Source organism: Moschus berezovskii, chromosome 2, assembly GCF_049115385.1.
Source record: "Moschus berezovskii isolate FMDL1 chromosome 2, NW_MosBer_1.0, whole genome shotgun sequence".
Taxonomy (NCBI): domain Eukaryota; kingdom Metazoa; phylum Chordata; class Mammalia; order Artiodactyla; family Moschidae; genus Moschus; species Moschus berezovskii.
The window spans coordinates 44,950,277-44,972,339 of NC_142461.1; the positions used below are offsets into that span (position 1 = coordinate 44,950,277).

Consider the following 22,063-nt stretch of genomic DNA (forward strand, 5'->3'; position numbering starts at 1 on the left):
CCAAAAGAATATTTTTCTGTCCTTCCCATCCCAATACGCTGGACCAGTTGAGTGTCAGAGACTGGGATATTAGAGGGGGAATGAGTGGGATCTCGGACATGGTTAGCTTTGGAGGGGAGAAGCAGGTATTAACTCATGGAACTGGAGAGAAGGGTGAGAGTATAGACATAGCTGTAGGATACCTTTTAGAGATGAAGATTGTCATGATAGATAGGTGTGGTTTCCTTAGTAATGGAGGGAAGTGAAGGCATATGAAGAGGTGAAAGAGTGAAACCAGGAACTTGAAGAACTTGGAAACTACTTAGAACAAGCCTAGAGGGAATGATAAGAGAGAGAGGAGAGAAAAAAGCGAGTACTGCCAACAGCAGTTAAGGCCCATTCAAAGTTCAGAAGTATGAATTGGTACTGGACAAGGTATTTCTGGGTAGTTCTGTCATAGAGCTCTACTGTCCAGAAGAAGAGTGAGGTTATCTTTAAATTATAAAGGGTTAGGATCGTCAGGTTCTTACCTTTTCTATTTTTGCAGAATACAATGAGGTGCATGCAACTTTTCATTACTATTTTGTTTCAACAGTTCATTTCAATGATCTTTTCTCTTCCTGCATGGTAATGAGAACTGCCCTTTTCCACCTCCTTTACCTATCATTTTCTTCCTTCCTGCATTTTCACAGCATGCTATTTCTCTGAGATGTCCCAGCAAGCAGGCCAAGCGTCATATTGACTTCACAGAAGAACAGGCTGAACTGACACCTGTAAGTTCTGTAATCATGTCCATTGGGACTACTGAAGTATCAGTGAAGAGGAATGCATTCTTTAGAACTCCTGATGGTTAAACCTTGTCATATATCTCAACTTTTTGAATAAAAATTAAACCAGGCTTAAAAAATACATGAGCAGAAACATGAACAACCATATGATACAGTACCATTGAATATTAATACTCATGGTAAGATTGTGTTGGTGATAGCGTATCTGGTACAGAGAAATTTTTTATTGGAACCTGAACCACATACTTTCTTTTTTGTTCTTAAGCTAAGGGCTTCTGTAAATTTCTCAAGATATTACTAAATCTAACTGTTCTTCAGAATGGGGATATCAAGTGTATGACTTCTGTGCCAATGCTTAACTGAAACCTAATTTCTTTAAAAATATTTCCTCTGGTCATTGATTAACGAACCTGGATGTTTTAGAGCTGTGCTGTTCCATGCAGTGACCACTAGCCAGATGAGGCTATTGAACACTCCAAATGTTAATCCAAATGGAGATGCAGTATAAAGATAAAAATACATGCTGGACTTCAAAGACTTAGTACAAACAAATAAATAAAAGATGCTAATGTTAGTTTATTTCACCATTTTCTTTTTACTTTTTTAAAAAATGTAGTTACTAGAAAATGTATTTGTAGCTCGTATTGTTTTTCCATTAGACAGTGCTGTTTCAGGGTCATCTATGAAGCACTGAAAAAAAAAAAAAGATTCCCACGCGCCCGCAGGTGAATAAGATTCCCCCCCCAGGTGAATAAGATTCCCTCTGACCTCTCCTTCTCCCCTCCTCTTCTTCCTTCCTCCCTTCCTGTCCTTTAAAAATACTGGTAGTAACCCAGTGAATTGATTTCACAAGTCACTACTGGGTTATATCCTGCTTAGTGAAAAACTTTCTCCAACCTTACCTCTGGCCTGTCCCCTAAACTCCTAAGTACCAGCCACCCTTAGGAATCATATCTGCGTTGTCATCTCTTCCAACTCTGGCAGCAGTGCTCAGTCCTTTCAGCCCTAATACCTGTATCTTATAACAAATAATTTATAACATTATCCTTACTATCCCAAATGAAATTCATCAATAATATAACTTACCCACACACCCCCCTTTTATAGTGATTTTAATGCCCTATTACCTAGTATGAGGGAGAAATAGCCTAATGTATATATTTTAGTTTTTAAGTGGTTTGCCATTTAAAAACTGTATTAAAAGACACAATGAAAAATAGTCAAATCCTACACCTACGTATAATTAAGAACTTCGGATTTAAGAAGAGAAGATCAGAAGTCATTTTTACAGGAAAAAGAAATGTGAGTGGACCCAGAATTAAAACATACTGTGACACGTAATAACAGACAAAACACTCCTCTATATAGTAACTAATAAAAGGGAAATAACCTTAAATGAAGTGGGAATAATGTGCTGATACAATTTATATATTACCAAAAAAAAGAAAAGAATTGCAAAATTCCTGCAAATAAAATGATTCTTTCTTGTAACTGTAGTGACAAAATTATTCTCTGCCTTGTAGCATGGGGTTAGGTAGTAATAAAATGATTTTTACATTTGACTTTTTACATTATAGATTTCTCATTGTGCTGTATTTTAAATAACTCTGAAAGACAAGCAATTGAAATATTTTAACACAATCTGTGTTACTGAAACTCAGTGAAATTCCTGCCTTTCATTTCTTCTCATTATTAGTATTTAGTTCTTAATTTTGTTAAAAGCAGTTTCAGAACTCTTATCATTTACTTGCGTGTGACAGAGTGCACACTGATGCTACCAGTTTTGGTACTGGCAAATTTTTTTTTTACTTCAAGCTGATTTTCCGTTGGTGAAATGATTTCCCAATGTAATGAGTAATTCTTGGTAAATGTTGAACAGAATTAAGTGCAGGCTTCCCTCAATTTCTGGTAAGTAAATAGCATTCCTGAAACAGTCATTGAATATCAAAATTACACAGAAATACTTTGTGCTTATATGTAAAATGGAGTTGCTGAGTTCTAAACTCAGATTGTTATAAACAGAAATTCCCAGCTATATGATTTTCCATATAAGGACATTAAAAATTCATGTGTGACATGGAACTTTGGTTGTTAATTCTGTGCCAGGCATCTAGTATTTATGACTTCCCTCCTCGTAAATACCAGTAATGCCCCTTCCTCCTCATTGTGACAGCCCAGAATATTCCCAGCTTTCCCTGAAATGCCTCCCAGAGGGAAGCACCACCAGCATTGAGAACCACTGATATCTCCCTTTGCTCTGTCTGTGCCCTCCACCCCACTCAGAGCTGCCTTCTACTCATCCTGCAGGACTTTAGACTCTAGGCCTTTTCAGCAATACTTTGCTGAACCTCTGATTTGGGTTTAGACACTGTCTCTACCTCTTAATACCACTTACACACTGCATTGTAGTTGTCAGTTATCTCCCTATTAGACTCTACACTCTGTGAGACCAGGTAATGCCTGTCTTGGGTACCTTTCCATCTCTTGTGTCTGGCGTGGTTCCAGGCTCAACATTGAATAAATAATTGAGTCAATTAAAAAAGAGGATAAAAGAAAGAAAATGGGCTACTTTGAATGAATTAAAAATAGGCTGCTGACTTTGCGTTAGTGGTGAATGAAAGAAAATATAAGAAGGCCCTGTATGCAGCTGTGTGCATTTTTGTTACCAGCAACGTGTACCAAGACAGAGACTAATTTAATGATGTGCCCAAAGCACTATTCTCTCCGTCCTCCAACTGAACACCACTCTCCTCATCCCTCTCGCATCCTTCTCCAGTAACCAGTTCTCCCACCTCCATTCTGAGGAATTCTAGAGCCATGTGTGACTGGCAGCAGTAGGCGAAGATAGATAAAGGAAGACATTTATTGACAGAAGGCATTTGCTGCTTCTGGTTTCTAGATTTTTGTTTTTTTCAGCTATAGTCCCTGTAGTTAGAGGGAACATGGAGCCCTAACCTCCCTCCCTGCTAGCAGTTAACTAACTCCCTGTCCCAAACACGTGTGTTCATCTACGTTTGTGGTCTCATTTTTCAGTTGTGTCATTCTTGGGAGTCACCAATCATGATTATCTCCTTTTTTTTTTAAAGTTCAGTATTTAAACTCTATTTTTGATGAATATTATTTTTGTACAATATTATGCAAAATATTTTATTTAAACCTTCAATATTTTTAAATCAGTAACTTCTACTTCAGGGTCTCTAAACAAATACAGTTAGATAAAATCTGATCAGATAGTTTTTTGGATTTTTTTTTTTTTTTTTTAGTAATTTGAAGTCTTGAGGTGATTTGAAGATGGAGTAAATTTTGTAAGCCTTTTTTTAAAGTTTAAACTTGAATTTAATGTCTAGAGTTTTATTTGTTTTGGGCTTCCCTGATGGCTCAGACAGTAAAGCGTCTCCCTACAATGTAGAAGACCTGGGTTCGATCCCTGGGTGGGGAAGATCCCCTGGAGAAGGAAATAGCAACCCATTTCAGTATGCTTGCCTGGGAAATTCCATGGACAGAGGATCCTGATGGGCTACAGTCCGTGGGCTTGCAAAGACTCAGACACGACTGAGCAACTCACACACACACACAGACTTGTATTTACCAAAGAATAATTGGTTTTGATGGCCTCAAGCAAATTTTTTTTTTAATTTGAAAAAAAAATTATCTGAATAGAGAGATTCTACTCATTTTGGGCATCTCTGAGAAAGTAATTTTTGTAAGATAAATAAGACTAGGCATTCAAGAAATTATTTTCTATATGTTTTACATAATCATGTAATAATGTTTTTGTCACTATATAGGAATAACGAAAAATGAATAGGAAAAGGGCAGTGAAAATTATAGTCGGTCTTTTTAGTTTCCTTCTCAGTATTCTTCCTGGTCTTAGCTAATTGCTAACCCGCGTTCGATCCCTGGGTGGGGAAGATCCCCTGGAGAAGGAAACGGTAACCCACTCCAGTATTCTTGCCTGGAGAATCCCATGGACAGAGAAGCCTGGTAGGCTACAGTCCACGGAGTCGCAAAGAGTCGGACACGACTGAGCGACGGAATGGAACGGAACCTCAAATTAAATTAAGTTTGCAGAAATTTTGCTTATCTCCTGTTTTTCTAATAGACAAGTCAACTAATACTTACCTTCAGGAGATTATACCATCTAGGTAATTGAAGGCTTAGAGATGATTTTCTTTGTGCTTGTTTGACCTTGTTGGTGCTGATATTGATGAATATATTCAATTTTTGTTTTAAACCTTGGGGTTTTTGTTTTGGTCTGGTTCTGGCTATTTTTTTTACCACCTAGGTGTGGGTGAAAGGTCAGGTATGCTTGTAAGGCTCTTGAACTAAAAGCTAAAAAAAACAAAAAAACACAGGCAATGACATACAATATGGCAAACCAACTATAGTATAGGTACAAGCAAAAGTTAATATTATTTTTTGTAATAGTATTTTAATTTTGAAGTAGTATATTGTATTATCTGTGACAGTGAGCTTTATGAGAGTAGGTGCTGCTTTAGTATTTATTTTTCTCTCCAAAAATTTGTTTCTCAAGAATAACTTGATAATAACTTGATATATACTTAGATTTATAAAGGATAATATTGTGAAATATTTTCTATAATTCCACACAGCTGTGCCATGTATTGTTTTAAATGATGGTTAATAACCACATAACATTAAAAACTACTTAGAATTATTTAGGGATAAGCAAGTCTGACTTACACATATATCGAAAAAGCTGCAATATATACTATATGAGTTCAATAAATATGATTGCAATACTGAAACGATTTTAAGGGAGAAAAGGACACTTAGGGACTGCGTTATTCACAAATCATTTCTGTGAAAATATATAAATTTAACCAATTAAAAGTACAACGTTTCATAATATTTTGTTTATGTCATTCGTGTACAAGTCCTTTACTTGGGCAATGCAGTACTATTAGTATGTAATAAGTGAATTCATAAAATTTTACTGAAAACATGATACCAATAAGCAAAATATTTATGAACATTTTTCGTCTTGGTGTAGCTATCATTGACCAGAAATAATTGCAGAAGTTTTAAAACTGAGGTAGTTTTTTTTTTTCCTCCTCAAATGGAAACCCACTCCAGTGTTCTTGCCTGGAGAATCCCAGGGACGGGGGAGCCTGGTGGGTTTCTGTCTGTGGGGTCACACAGAGTCAGACACGACTGAAGTGACTTAGCAGCACAGCAGACTACACTATTTAAAGCTATGTAGGTCTTGTATAGGCTTTAACAAGAGGAAGAAATATGGTTAGTCATTGGGCTTTGACACCTACTTATTTGTGCTGCATGAACAGCACTCACAAGCACAGCCCTGGGAGACAAGCTGCTCCATGATCTTTGCAGGGTGTAATCCATTTTCCCAGAGTGAGGGAGCAGCAGGAGTGGGCTAGAGCATGACTCTTGGCATGGGCGGGTCTCTCCCTTCCCTTCTTCTTCTTTTTTTTTTTTTTCTGTTTTTAAATTTAGCTACATTTCACTGAGTTTAGGTGAAATATGAAATTAATGGTAGAGAATCATTCTTGCTTTGTCTACTTTATATTTTAAACTCATGAAACCTCCACTGACTTCTATTGCCTTTTTTTGTTTTGTTTTTCTCTCTTTTCCTGCACAAGCACTCCTATCTGGACAGGGAAACCTCCCTTCTTCTGAGAAACATTGCAGGAAAACCTTCTCATTTGCTGACCAAGGTGATACTTCTTCCACCTGCATGTAAATATTTATTGCGTTGTAGGTAGAATGTAATTTCTGTTTTTGATTGTGCTCTCAGGTTACTGAGGTTGTGCTTTCTTGTTTCTGCACCCTTGTTCTTAATAGAGGTATTTTTTCCTCTTATTGAAGGTAATTATTTATTGACCTTAATGACTATCAGAAAATATTGAGAGTAGAAAATACTTGCAGTAGTTTTTCACTAGTTTTTAACTTTTATAAATACCTGACAATCTTCCTAAGTATGTTGCACTTTTCTAGTTTAACATTGTATTTCATTTTAAAGTCTAAAAATCATTGCTTGATTTTAGCTTTTAATACTAATAGTCATGCATGCTGTGAGTTTCTTTAGCCAACTTTGTTTTCTAATTTTTGTTTATATTGTCAATGCATCATTTAATTATTTATTTATATAAACATAATCTTTACATTAGTGTAATCAAATTAGAAGAGAAGGCTGCAGTTTAAATTTCTCAGTTCTCTGTCCTCAGAATGGTTTGAATTAGTCTAGCTGGATTTTCATTGGGCTGGTATTTTACAGTTTAAAATCATTTAACCATTATCATCATTAACTCGGGAAGCACAGGATATGGAGTTGAATAGCTTTCTGTCTCTTTACAAATCATGTTTTTATTTTGTTACTTAAATGTTAAATTCAAGCATGTCTGACTTATAGTTTCTGAAGAATATACAAATTATGGCTAATTTCACTAAATTTTTATTATTGTATCTGAAATTTTCTTTAAAAAAATTTTCTTAACTTATAAACTTGCGAAAGAAGATGGTAAACTTAAAATTAAAATCTCCCTAAGTGTCCACTTAAAGAGAAGACCCAAGAATCAGCAATAAGAACTTTCTTTTGCTTGAGTTTCTCTCCTGGAAGGAGATCTAGGAATAGGGTAGAAGCAACTTAAAGATGAGATAAGTTTAGAAATCTAAGCACATGATAACCATGTACTTTATAAACATAGCAAAGTTCACTCTCTCCCTGGAATTCACTCTCAGAGCCTCAGTTAGGATCTTTCTAGATCAGACTTCTCTCCCTGAGAGGTTGCTGTCACACATTTCCTGGAGGATGCCCAGCACCTCCAATTCTTTGAGTCTTCAGCTTCCTTACCCACACTGTCCCTGAAGCCTCATAGTTTATATCTGTTGTCGTTTTTTGACAGCTCTATTTCTGTTCAGGATGCTTCCACTCTCCTAGTTGCCCAGGTTCAAGCCATCTCATGCTTTTCTTCTCACTTACTGTTTCAGAGCTCTAGTAAGCTTGTCAGGATCTGCAGGATTGACTGAATTCATCCACCCATTTTATTCCCATTGCCACTACCTAAAACAGCCTCATATTTTTTAGTAGAGCGACTATTCTTGTCTATTTTTGCCTGTCATACCTCCAGTACATTTTGTACACTGCTCTCAGATGAAGTGTAACATTTTACCACTTCCACTGTCTGTTTTTCAACATATATTTGTTGAGTCTTGTACTATGTTAGGTGCTGGGATATAATACTGTGGACATTTTCCCTGCCCTCAGGCATTGGGAATGTAGATAAAAAGAACGTTTACACGCACATGTAAACAGATTCTAAATGATGTTACGTATTATGAAGAAAACAAGTGAGTAATAAGGAATACAGGGGGGAGGATTAGAGCTACATTTCCTTTAGATGGTAAGGTCAGCAAAGGCTCTTCTAAGTGGGTGACATTTAATTTAAAGCTTGAAGGATGAAAAGCAGCCAGCTTGAGGGTGAAGGAAAATGCTCCAAGTGGAGAGGTCCATGAGAAAAGAGCCTGTCATATTTGAGGAGCTGAAGAAAGACTGTGTTGCTGGAGCCACAGTAGTTGAATGAAGTATCTTGATTTGTGTTTGGAGAGGTAGATAGGAATCATTAATTGAAGGCGTGCTGGGGAGTGTGTGTTTTTTCCCTAAATGCTGTGAGAAACCATTGAAGAGAGTAACTTCATCCATTCAACAAATGGAAAATAGTTGTTTGCAAGTTTGGGATAAATGCAGTCACTTCTCATCTCCTTCTGCCTGAGAGCTGTTGCCACCTACTGCATCCACAGTAGAGCCATCTGAGTGTTGGAGTGGTGGTATTACTGCTGTATGTAGCCAACATCTGACTCTAGCTGCCTCTATATCCTGCCCTACTTATATACAGTTACGCATTTGTCATTTGAAAATAACTGGGTAGCGTAGAACCTGAACATTTAGGGTGGAGTGGGGAATGGAGTCAAGAATGAGGTGTTAGAAGTTCCTAGATAACCAGAGCCACAGGGCCTCTATTTGTCAGTGCCCTCTGTACCATAGCACATGGCTGTTTTGAAGCTAAGTTGAGCTTATACTTCTTTCATACCACTTGTGTGGCTGTCTGATTCCCCCAAAAGCATGGTGTCCCAGTTACTGACTCACCTCTGATCTGCACTTTTCCAAACTAGGACTTTATAACACTTGATAGTTGAACACAGTAAAATGAACACAGGAACACTGCTTAGGGCCTGGAATGCAAAAGGAATGCTTATTGCTTGTTTGTTTCCATCATCAATCCAATTGTCATTATATTACTAATGAAATAACTACCCTGTATACAGTTCTGAGGGGCTTCCCTGGTGGCTCAGTGATAAAGAATCCGCCTGTAATGCAGGAGATGTGGGTTCTATTCCTGTTTTGGAAAGATCCCCTGAAGGAGATAGACTCCAGTATCCTTACCTGGGAAATCCCAAGGACAGAGGAGCCTGGCCGGCTACAGTCCATGGGGTTGCAGAAGTGTCAGACATGACTGAGTGAGTAAACAACATACAATTCTGAGTGGGGAGCCTCTGCAAAAGCAATGCCAGCCTGTTTCTTCTAGGAGCGTCTTTACTGCTGGCACAGAATGTTTTATAAATGGGAGCAGTAGGCAAAGGATCCATTGCTGACCTGATGCCCGTAAGTCTCTGGGTGCCATTAAGAAGACTTTCCCTGGCCTCCTGATACAGTAACACATCTTTGTCCCTCTTTATTCCCTTAGCCTGCTTTATTTATTTATTTTTCATAGAACTTACCACTGACTGACTTATCCCATATCTCTCTCTCTGTCTTGTCTCATGTTAAATGTAAACTCCATGAGATTAGGAACTCTGTATTCTCTGCATTCAAGCCCAGACCTGCATAGTCTGGACAAACATCTGTCATATAAAGGAACGGTCCTCTAGTGACCATCAGGGTTTCAAGGAGTGCTGTACTTGTTAACCACCATTTCTTCAGAGAAGTTGTAAAACTGCTTGTATATTACTGAAAGTGTTTTATCTTTGATAAGCAGTTTTTATTTACTATTATCCCCCCAAAGTTTATGCTAAAATCTTTACAGACAGAAGGGAAGTGACATAATGGGAAGAACAGGTAGTTGTTCACTTCATAACAGCCTGTATGATCTTAGAAAGATCATTCTTTCTGGGCCTAAATCAGTACAGTGGACATAATAATAAGTCCTGCATTATTGATAATTAAATGAGACACATGCCTTATAATACGTGGTAAGTAGGTGTTTGATTAATACTAGTTCTCTTCTTAGTTGAGAATGTATTTCATGATTTCTTCAGGGGGAACTAAACCAGTGGTTCCTATGATTATTTTGGTTCTAAGTAGTTTGGTAGAACATTTCATGGGCAGTAAATTGTTCATCACTCCAAGTTTTCTTTGAATCATTTTAAGTTACATAACTTTATTACTGTTGTAATTTGTGAAATAAACTTAATGTCAAAAAAAACACCTAACTTATTTTAGCCCCTTAATTTCAATCCCATTTGTTCTGAACCCAAAAAGCTTTAATCATTTCATAGTTGAAGGAATTCATAGCCAGTTCTTTGCAACTTTAACTTTCTGTAAGTATTCTAATTTTTATTCTAAGAAAATGCCGTAACATTTTGTAACCACAGCATTGCCTTTCATTTAATCATAAGATCTTCACTGAGTTTTTGTCCTTTATGTAAATTTGAGAAGGCTTGGCATTTGATGGTTATTGATAGCCACACAGGAGTTTTTCAGGTGGAAAATAGGTTGTCTCTTGCCCTTTTAAGGGAAGGGGTAAGAGAGAAAGTTAAGTTGTTTTATGTGTGAGGTATCTTTTACTTATGTTTAGGATGGTTGTGAGACTGTGAACAAAGGGATAGTCCAAAGATAAGGGGCAGAAAACTTAAGACCTGATTTTGCCAACTTTAGCAGAAGAGAATATGAGATGAACAAAGCTTTGTTCTTTGTATTAAACTTGGCCTGCAGACACTGAACACAGCTTTGTATTGCCTAAAGAAACTATTAGATGTCTTCTAAGTATATAATCTATAAATAACACATCAGCAAAGATTTATTGATCTTTGTTGTATCACACAGCACTCTGATCTTAAAACTGTTTCTTCCTTTTCTTGGTTGTTACAGTTAAAAGTTATGATTCTAGATTAAATGTAGTAGATAAAAACCAGACTTTCTGAGGAAGAGCTTATTGTCCATGGGAAGTATAAAGTACTATGACTCTTGCAATTTGATCAAATATTTTTACTGTATTTTGCTCCAGTGACATTCAAATTCTAAAAGTTAGAGGCTTCTTGCAGAGATTAATTATCCCTGCTAATGAACTGGAGAAGAGTAAACTAAAATTTGCCTACACTGAAATTAAGCATGTGTGTGCATGCCCAGTTGTGTCCCTGTGTACTTTGTGACCCCATGAACTGTAGCCGGTCAGGCCCTTCTGTCCATGTGATTTCCCAGGCAAGATTACTGGAATGGGTTGCCATTTCCTACTCGAGGATATCTTCCTGACCTCAGTGACTGAACCCATGGCGCCCGCATCTCCTGCATAGGCAGGAAGATTCATAGCTCTTAAATTCGAATTTGAGGCAGCTGTAACACAGACCAGTTTATATAGTTATTAAGAGTAGTGTTTTGAGCAAATGGAAGAATAGCTGAATTTGGATGTTAAAATAGCCCCACCTGGCTGTTCTACATAAAAATGGTTTCTTATTGATGGCTAGGGAGTCTAATTGGTTTAATGTATGTTAATTGGTTGTTTATCTTGTTTCTGTAATCTTTTCTTCCTGTGTGTCAACTTTTTAGCCTTTGGAGCAGAAACTGATCTGGGAGTTGAAACTAATCTTATAATTGAATGACTTTTTATGTCAGTGCTTCAAAAGATAGCATTGATTGTATTCTATTGTATTTGGTAAATAATAGTATACTAAAATGGAAGTATGAAAATACTGCTTTGTTATTTATAACCAGTATCAGAATGTTATATTAAAATTTTTATATTCCCTTTTTGAAAAAACTTTTTCAAGAGCAGTTTCAGGTTCACAATAAAATTAAAAACATATAGCGATTTCCCATATATCACTTGCCCTCACACGTGCATAGCATCCCCATTATCAACATACCTCACCAGAGTGGTACATTTGCTGCAATTGATGAGCAAGTATAGGTAACATTATCATCACCCAGAGTCCATGGTTTATGTTAGGGTTCACTCTTGATGTGTATTTTTTGGGTTTGGACAAATGTTTAATGACCCGTGGGGTCGCTGGGGGTCGGACACGACTGAGCGACTTCACTTTCACTTTTCACTTTCACACACTGGAGAAGGAAATGGCAACCCACTCCAGTGTTCTTGCCTGGAGAATCCCAGGGAAGGCGGAGCCTGGTGGGCTTCCGTCTATGGGGTCACACAGAGTCGGACACGACTGAAGTGACTTAGCAGCAGCAGCAGCAGCTATCATTATAGTATCATACAGAGTAGTTTCACTCCCACAGAAATACTCTGTACTCCATTTATTCACGCCTCCCCCACCTCCCACCCCCAACCTCTGACAATGATTATTTTTACTGTCTCCATCTTTTACTTTTTCAGGATGTTGTATAGTTGGAATCACATAGTATGTAGCTTTTTCAGATTGGCTTCTCTCAGTCAGTAATACACATTAAAGTTTCCTCCATGTGTTTTATGGCTTGATAGCTCTTTTTTTTTTTTTTTTTTTTGCTTTTGTGAGTCGCTCAGTAGTGTCTTAACTCTTCGTGACCCTGTGGACTGTAGCCAGCCAGGCTCCTCAGTCCATGGAATTCTCCAGGAAAGAATACTGGAATGGGTTGCCATTCCCTTCTTCAGGGGTTCTTCCCTACCCAGGGATTGAACCCGGGTCTCCTACATTCTTTTTTATTTATAAGCATTGAATAATAATATTCCATGGTCTGGATGTTGCAGTTTATCCATTTGCCAACTGAAGGGTATCTTGGTTGCTACCACGTTTTGGCATTATAAGGAAAGCTGCTATAAGCATCAGTGTGTAGGTTTTTGGGTGGAGGTAAACTTTTAGCTCACTTGGTAGATACTAAGGAACTTGATTACTGGATGGTGTTGTAAGAGCATGTTTAGTTTCGTAAGAAACCACCGAAGTATCTTCTAAAGTGGCTGTACGATTTCGCATTCCTCAGGGAAAAATGAAAGTTCCTGTTGTTCTACAACCTGACCAGCGTTTGGTGTTTCCAGCGTTTTGGCAGTCTAAGATGATACATGCGTAGTGGTATATCGTTGTTTTAATTGATGAGTTGACTCACTGGAAAAGACTCTGATGCTGGGAAGGATTGGGGGTGGGAGGAGATGGGGACAACAGAGAATGAGATGGCTGGATGGCATCACCGACTCGATGGACATGAGTTTGAGTGAACTCCGGGAGTTGGTGATGGACAGGAAGGCCTGGCATGCTGTGATTCATGGGGTCGCAAAGAGTCGGACACGACTGAGCGACTGAACTGAACTGAATGATATATATGAGCAGCTTTTCACAGGCTATTTGCTATCTGTGTAATCTTTGGTTAAAAAAGATTTCATCAAGTCTTGTTTTGGTGAAAACCTTCTGTTCAGGTTTTTTGCCCAGTTTTTAAATTGAGTTGCTCATTATCTTATTTAGTTTTAAGAGTTCTTTTATGTTTTGGATGATAGTGCTTTTATCAGATATGTCTGATAAATATTTTACTAATATTTTCTCCAAGTCTATGGCTTGTCATTTTCTTGATATTCTTTTTCTTAAAAATGTTTTTTGATTTTAAAGACATCTTTTTTTTTTTTAATTTTTCAGGCTAGTTATAAAAAAATTTGGCCTTGTAGAAGTTCATGTTTATAGTCCAGGTACACAAAGCATTAATTCTATCAGTTCTTCCTTATCAGACTTTGAGATTTAAATTTGCTTTTCAGAAATATGAAGTGAAAGTTGAAATTATGCCTTGGAAAATTTCTTTGTAGCAGCTATTCATACGAATATAAGGATGTGGCAAATGAACCATGAAGAAACATACAATTATTATTCCCTTTGAGAAAACACTCATAAAACTTCTGCTTTACTCTTTTCCAAAATATTGTCAAATAACTGATTTCATAAAAACCACTGGGAAATGCTCGTACTTAAAATTCCTTTATAGAGTAGTGCTCTATTCATCAGAAACATGCACAAAATTTGGTAATTTAATAATGATTTTGTTTCTCCAAGACACAGAATTCTAGAAACTGAGAATTTTAATGACAGTAGCCTAGTTTTCTCATTTTATACCCTTCTTTAAAAAGAAGAAATATATATCTTAAAGAATACAGTCAACATATTTTATAATTCTGTAGTTTATTTGCCTAAAGGGGGAGATAGGATGATTTAATCTTTAATCAAAGGAGTATATATACCTAAGAATCTAAGAATCCAGTCTTCCTCCTCTCTGTCTTTAAAATGCACTTCTTTGTTCTCTGTCTAATTGGGTTTGCAGATAGTATTTCCTGACCTTGGTTATTATGTTAATTCACTGACTGCTTTCATTGAAATAGATCAGATTTCTGGCAAACAAGCCCACTGTCTCCCTGTTTTCTTCTCTGTTCTGCAGAGTAGTAAATACTAAGCTTGAAATGAGGGAGACAGCCTACAGTATGAAATGAGAAGAGAAGCAGATCAAAAGTAAGAAAGCCAACAGAATTTAAGAGAACAGGGAATAATCTATTAAATGAATTGAGTTTAACGTGTTTTTTTTGCCCTGGAAGCTCAGTTTTTTAATGAAGAATAACACATGGGTTGTGATTATTAATCACAATCTAGAGCAGATAAAGTCTAGTTCATGTAAATAGGTTTCTCTCTTTTTTAAAGTCATGTTAAGTAAAGGAATATATATGGTATTTTATATTTTCTTAGATATTTTAGATATTTTCTAGAGCAACCAAGAGCTTAGAATTAAAAAGTAATTCTTTATTGTAAGCAAAGGTTTACTTTCATGCGTTTCTTTCAACTGGAGATTAATGCTGCAATGTACTATGGCCTCTTGCTGGAAAGTACAAGTAAGTACAAGGTGTTACAGTACTATATGTTATTCTAGGAGAAAGTAGGCAAATGTTTTATTTAAGTATAGTTTTATTTTATTGCTATTCATTTAAATTTATGAAGCAGAAATTATTATAAGTTAATTATTTGAAAAATTACATTTAGTATTTTAAATAGTGTGAATTAAAAACAAAATTGAATTTAGTGACATGAGACATTGATTATATTGTGTGATTGTTCCAAAGCAGAGTAAAACTTAGAATTAAATGCAGCCTCCTCTGTTCATATTTATGTATTAATGAGAACATATCTATATTTTTATTATGATTGTTTTTATATGGTTGCAGAGAGATGAATTAATGCTGGGTGTTTTTTTCTGTTTTTATGATGATGATATGTTTTCAATACAACAGGACAAAATGTTGATATGCAAAAGATTGCCCATACTTTCAAGGGGGTATAAATTCAGAGTCACTGTCCGGCCCACAGATAGCCTCGTTTTCTCTGTCTTGAAACCTGAAATTTATCCGTTTCAGATTGACAGTCAAGAATAAAACTGTTGGATTAAATTAAAATTAAATTAATTTATCACAGCCCTAGAATATGAAAGTCTTAATATAAGAAATCTTCAAGTGTGCATATTAAAAAAAAATTTTTTTAATAATATGTCTGCTCTTACTTTGAGAACATGGTTATTTCTAAAATGTGCTCCATATTAAGTGTGTGAAGTTATATTCTTACTGAAATTCAGTGTTAACAGCATTCTTAAGGATAAAATGACTTCTTGGAAAATTCTCATTATTTTAGCATTAGTTTATCTGAAGTGCTTTGTGTCCACAGGAAGAACAGGCAGCAAAATTGAAAGCTGAGAAGATCAGAGTTGCCCTAGAGAAAATTAAAGAGGCACAAGTGAAAAAGGTGATATTTGGGCTTTTTCTTGGTTTGGGATTTTTATCCATTTTATGGATTTATAAAGAATTGCCTTGTTTATATAATGTAACTGTAAGATGCAGCAAGCTGTAGCAGGGTATTTCTTTCTAAATGCATTTTCACATGTATTTTTTGGTGAATAAAATACATTATAAAAGAAATTCTAAAAGAGTGAAACAGAATAGCTTTATTATAATCTTATATGTTATTTTAATTTAAAAAAGCATTAAATTTGTTTAGTTATTGAGTATCTAATTTTAGAATATTCTTCTTGCATAATAAAGTCATTAGTTGTGTTTTAACTTATATATAGCTAAGGACGTTGTTCAGAATATTATTCAATATTGGAAGAAATTTTTAGAATGCCTGTTTTTCAGTTTGTATTTAATTTTCCTTTTCCTCTTAACAGCTGGTGATTAGAGTCCACATGTCTGACGATAGTTCTAAAACAATGATGGTGGATGAAAGGCAGACAGTAAGACAAGTGCTGGATAACCTGATGGACAAATCCCACTGCGGTTATAGTTTAGACTGGTCTCTGGTGGAAACCATCTCTGAGTTACAGATGGGTTAGTAATATCATTGCTCTAATTATTTTTTAAATTTCTGTGTAATTTCAACTGTTTTCATGTTGATAAAAGGAACTAGAGACATTTTTATATTTTTTCCTGTAGTATAACCCTGGCTTTTTTACATTATCTTTCCCTCATTCTTCCCCCATATATTTTGAGATTTCTTTGAGTATAGTATTGTTTCCAGTTCATTTTAGATTTTCTTATGGCCAAAACAAAGTTGTTCTTTTTTTAAGGTAACAAAATATTTTTTCCCTTCAGATATTATTAAGAACTGCATATATCAGACACATTACTAAACACCATTCCATGTACTCACATTTGTCCTGAAGCCTTGATAACAACATCTGACTTCAGGGGAAACACAAAGCGCGTCTTACTTTCGCTGGATGCACTAAGTCTGAGTTTCCTGTGTTTGTAGTTTGTTACGGTGTTTTCTAACTTTGAAAATTCCTCGTTTTTTTGATACCGTCTTTGATTTTTTAAAAAAATTAATTTATTTTAATTAGAGGCTAATTACTTTATTGTCGTGGTTTTTGCTATTGACATGAATCAGCCACAGGTGTACATGTGTTCCCCATCATGAACCCCCCTTCCACCTCCCCCCCATCCCATCCCTCAGGGTCATCCCAATGCACCAGCCCTGAGCACCCTGTCTCATGCATCGAACCTGAGTTGGCAATCTATTTCACATATGATAATATACATGTTTCGATGCTATTCTTTCAAATCATCCCATCCTCGCCTTCTCCCACAGAGTCCAAAAGTCTGTTCTTTGTGTCTCTTTTGCTGTCTTGCATATAGGGTCATCGTTATCATCTTTCTAAATTCCATACATATGCATTAATATACTGTATTGGTGTTTTTCTTTCTGACTTACTTTACTCTGTATAATAGGCTCCAGTTTCATCCACTTCATTAGAGCTGATTCAGATGCATTCTTTTTAATAGCTGAGTAATATTCCATTGGGTATATGTACCACAGCTTTCTTATCCATTCATCTGCCGATGGACATCTCGGTTGCTTCCATGTCCTGGCTATTATAAACAGTGCTGTGATGAACATTGGGGTACATGTGTCTCTTTCAACTCTGGTTTCCTTGGTGTGTATGCCCAGCAGTGGGATTGCTGGGTCATATGGCAGTTGTCTTTCCAGTTTTTTAGGGAATCTCCACACTGTTCTCCATAGTGGCTGTACTAGTTTGTATTCCCACCAAGTGTAAGAGGGTTCCCTTTTCTCCGCACCCTCTCCAGCATTTATTGTTTGTAGACTTTTTGATAGCAGCCATATGACCGGCGTGAGATGGTACCTCATTGTGGTTTTGATTTGCATTTCTCTGATAATGGGTGATGTTGAACATCTTTTCATGTGTTTGTTAGCCATCTGTATGTCTTCTTTGGAGAAATGTCTGTTTAGTTCTTTGGCCCATTTTTTGATTGGGTTGTTTATTTTTCTGGAATTGAGCTGCAGGAGCTGCTTGTATATTTTTGAGATTAATTCTTTGTCAGTTGTTTCGATTGCTAATATTTTCTCCCATTCTGAAGGCTGTCTTTTCACCTTGACTATAGTTTCCTTCGTTGTGCAAAAGCTTTTAAGTTTAATTACGTCCCATTTGTTTATTTTTGGTTTTATTTCCATTACCCTGGGAGGTGGGTCATAGAGGATCCTGCTGTGATTTATGTCAGAGAATGTTTTGCCGATGTTTTCCTCTAGAAGTTTTATAGTTTCTGGTCTTACATTTAGATCTTTAATCCATTTTGAGTTTATTTTTGTATATGGTGTTAGAAAGTGTTCTCATTTCATTCTTTTACAAGTGGTTGACCAGTTTTCCCAGCACTGCTTGTTAAAGAGATTGTCTTTTCTCTATTGTATATTCTTGCCTCCTTTGTCAAAGATAAGGTGTCCATAGGTGCATGGATTTATCTCTGGGCTTTCTATTTTGTTCCATTGATCTATATTTCTGTCTTTGTGCCAGTACTATACTGTCTTGATGACTGTGGCTTTGTAGTAGAGCCTGAAGTCAGGCAGGTTAATTCCTCCAGTTCCTTTTTTCTTTCTCAAGATTGCTTTGGCTATTCAGGATTTTTTGTATTTCCATACAAATCCATCTTTGACTCTTAAAAACCTTAAAAAGGTTTCTTTTTGTAATATTATGTGATTTTAGAAACCTCACAATAATTATTTTATTAGGCTATATCAGTCAATAGTCAATTTCAGCTTGCCGTTTTGTTTATAAAATATATTTGCATTGCTTTTACTGTCTGTTATATCTTTAAATATTTTATAGCAGTTTCCAGAGCAATAAAAATTTAATAATTAACCTTTTTCTCTTAGAACGCACAAACACAAACCCCAAAACCAAACCATCAGTTAGAAGTTTATTAACAGGTATAAGCAGATATTCTAATAATACTTATTGTAACTATTCTTGAAGAATTAGAAAGGTTCAAGTTCACAGATGTGGCGTCACCATACCCAGAAAATTTTTGGCTGCTAGTTTTTAGAATATTTCCGTGACTGTAGGTTTAAGGTTCATAACCATCATTTAATCATATGTGGCACAGTGATACAAATAGAACATGTAGTTATTTAGTACTTGTTGAATGAATAAAAGAAAACTAAGAGCCCAAAATAAGATGGTAAAATAAGCTATGACAAATGTAAATCATTCATTTAAACAACGGAGATTATTAGAAAGGATGAATAAACAAAATGCAGTTGTTCACTATCTACAAAAGACCTTTTTCCTAAAGACACAGAAAGCTTGAAAGAAAGGAATGTGGAAAGACACTAACCAAAAGAAAGATAATGTTAACTATGTTAATATCAGACAAAATAGACTAAGCAAAATACATTACTAGAGATAAGGAGAACCGTATGTCTTCATCAGGAAGATAAAATCATTCTAAATTTTATCTAATAATGGCATTAAATTACATAAAGCAAAAGTTGATGGAACTAGCAGGAGAAATGCACAAGTCTGCCTTCACAGTAGAAACTTTTCACCTAAGAATCTTGGCAATGATCAATATAATCAAGCAGACAAAAATGAATATAGATATATAAAGAGCACTAATAACAGGAAAATATACATTCTTTACAGGCAGAAGTGTAATGTTTCTGAAAATTGATTCCAGTATGAGGTCATAAGCAGCTCTCTAGAAATTTCAAAACAAAAATCAGTATCTCTAGAATATGTTCTTTGAACATATGTTCAGAATATAGGACATGTTCTTTGATTCCTAATTTGGAAATAAGAAAATATATCTATGTTTAAAATTAAACAATTTATACACCAAAGAAGAAATCATTTTGGAAATTTTTTGAATGACAAGGAATAAATAGTGTTGGAAGCACTTAATACCACAATTTATGAAGTATGACTAATAGATTGTGTTTAAGGGCGGGATGGTAAAAGGCTGAAGATGACCTTGAAGTTAGACAAGTTCGATTCTAGTCCTGATACTTCCTTGTAGCAGCTGTGTGACCTTGCTGAACTCACTTAACACCATGAGGGCACGTTTCCTTATTTGAAAATATAGGAAATACCAGATAGTCTCTAAGGGTGTCAGTTTAGATTCTATGATTTTGCTGTAAAATACTTCGCAAGGTTTCTTGTCTTTTATGCAGTTCTGACAAATACTAACAAAATACTGGTGTTTTATTTTGGGACAGAGAGAATCTTTGAAGATCATGAAAACTTGGTTGAAAATCTTCTTAATTGGACAAGAGATAGCCAAAACAAGCTTATATTTATGGAGCGTATAGAAAAATATGCACTTTTCAAAAATCCACAGGTGAGGCTATGGCTTGCAGAGGTCAGGATTCTTAAATGTTCATATTATATAATTTTCTGACTGCTAACTTAGAGTTAAAAGACTGACAGCCACCCAGTTGGAGCTTTGTGGCTACAGAACCCCATAGGAGCATTCACTAGTGCTGAGGTGGCAAGTCTGCTGGGACCCAGGTGTCAGGCCTCAAAGAAGCTGCCCATTCCATAGAGCCAGATGGGGTGAGCCCTAGGGAAAGCAGGATTACCTCCAGGGGGTTAGCAGATTTCTAATTCAGAGCCGTTTTGGACCCTGCTATTGATTAGGTGAGTTCCTCATCCATCAAAGAAAAGTACTTACATGTTTTAGTTTCTCTACTTTTATTATTCATCCATTTAACACTTTGTTTTCTGAATTATTTTTTTGAAAATCCCAGTAACCTTGATTATAAACAGTCCCACATTCTATTATATGTTACCTTGATCTGTTTGTTATCTTTGCTTGTCTCAAAATGTTTATGTTAATTCTTCCTAATACCCAAATATTTTATAAATATCAATAGATGAAAGAAAACAACACCACTATAAAAATTAGTTATGAGGGAAAACAGTGGCTGTGTTAAAGTTATTGAATAGTTATCCTTCAGACTACATGATCATGACACATCTTTACTGGATATTTTTAGTGAAGAATACACATTTAGGAATACCAACAATTTTTTATGGATGATTGTGAATAAAAATTTCTTAAGGATAATTAGAATTCAGATTTTAATTGAGTCGAGTAAATGAGATCATGGTAGTCTCAGAGAATTTGGGATTTCTTTAAAAGCCAGAACATAGATTAAATTTTCTATATCTGAATCAGTTAAGCTCAGCATGTTTTAAGCAAATTTGCCCCACTTGTTGTACTTAATAATTTGTAAACCTTTAAGGTCCTGTCAGTGTAGCTTTCGTTAGATATACGAAAACATATTGCTAGCTGTTGCATGTAATATCTCCTCAGGATTTGGGAGAGGGCAGTTTATGGAATAATTCAAAATGAATGGATAAAGTAAGGAGGAGGCCAGTATTAAGCACTTCTGTGAAGATGCCAGGAACAGGTTTCAAAGGAATGTTTCCCTCACTCTGCATGGGCAGGAATAGACACAGAGTTGCTATGTCTCTAGAAGTTATCTGTGTGCCTATGCCAGGAGAATAGTAGAGTGCATTTGTCCTTTAACGTTCATCTACTCATTTTTCCAGAATTACCTTCTGGGGAAAAAGGAAACAGCTGAGATGGCAGATAGAAACAAAGAAGTGCTGTTGGAGGTATGACTCTTCCTCCCCACCCCACTTTCCTTGTACATTATAATATTAAAATATTAAGCACCTTTTTTGAAGCCCAGAATGTCAGTGCTCTGTGCTGATAATTACAGTTGTAACTGGAGAAGCCTATTTTCTTCCATAGCCTGATGGGGAGAGTTCAGCTTTGTGAATGTTAGAACACTTCTATAAAAGCTGTTATTTTGCCAAGCAGTATACTAGTGGGTTGAAAGGACTTGGGAGCTTGTAGAAGGTGACAGTGAGAGAAAAGACTGGGTCAGTGAAGGGTGTGATTCTGCTTTTTTATCTGCTTACCCAGAGAGGAATTTGTATATAGTTAGTTATTTACCAAATAGTTCAAACCTTAGTCCGAAATAACTAATTTTAAAAATCATAATGATTATTTTTTTAAAGAAATGTACAACTCCTTATTTTGAAAATTAATCAAATTCAAATATAATTAAATTTTTGCCTTTTGCTGATTTTAGAGAACTGAGGTCAAGATGTTAGTATGTTTGAAAATCTGAAAAAATTCATATTTAGCAACAAGACTATTAGGGGGATGATTAGCACTCATCTTTTCATAGGGAGGCTAGTTATAATTAAGAAAAATTCTCTTCGTAATTCCTAATTTTTCTGTGTTTTGGGGGAGAAATTAATTCATGTTTATGTGTTCAAATTTAGAGAG

General features: G+C 35.9%; 1 protein-coding gene across 6 annotated transcripts in view; it reads left to right on the forward strand.

The window, feature by feature from the left end:
- The window catches only part of RAPH1 (Ras association (RalGDS/AF-6) and pleckstrin homology domains 1), a 107,235-nt gene that overhangs the window by 61,156 nt on the left and 24,016 nt on the right, over positions 1-22,063 (forward strand). For 3 of the 6 annotated variants that reach the window (XM_088828156.1, XM_088828171.1, XM_088828176.1), the window contains exons 5-10: positions 672-752; positions 6,392-6,466; positions 15,639-15,716; positions 16,138-16,297; positions 19,977-20,098; positions 21,316-21,381. In XM_088828156.1, coding sequence (XP_088684282.1) covers positions 672-752; positions 6,392-6,466; positions 15,639-15,716; positions 16,138-16,297; positions 19,977-20,098; positions 21,316-21,381 — 582 coding nt within the window. The remainder of the gene's footprint in view (positions 1-671; positions 753-6,391; positions 6,467-15,638; positions 15,717-16,137; positions 16,298-19,976; positions 20,099-21,315; positions 21,382-22,063) is intronic. The other 3 variants (XM_088828162.1, XM_088828164.1, XM_055398311.2) reach the window with 3 other exon arrangements.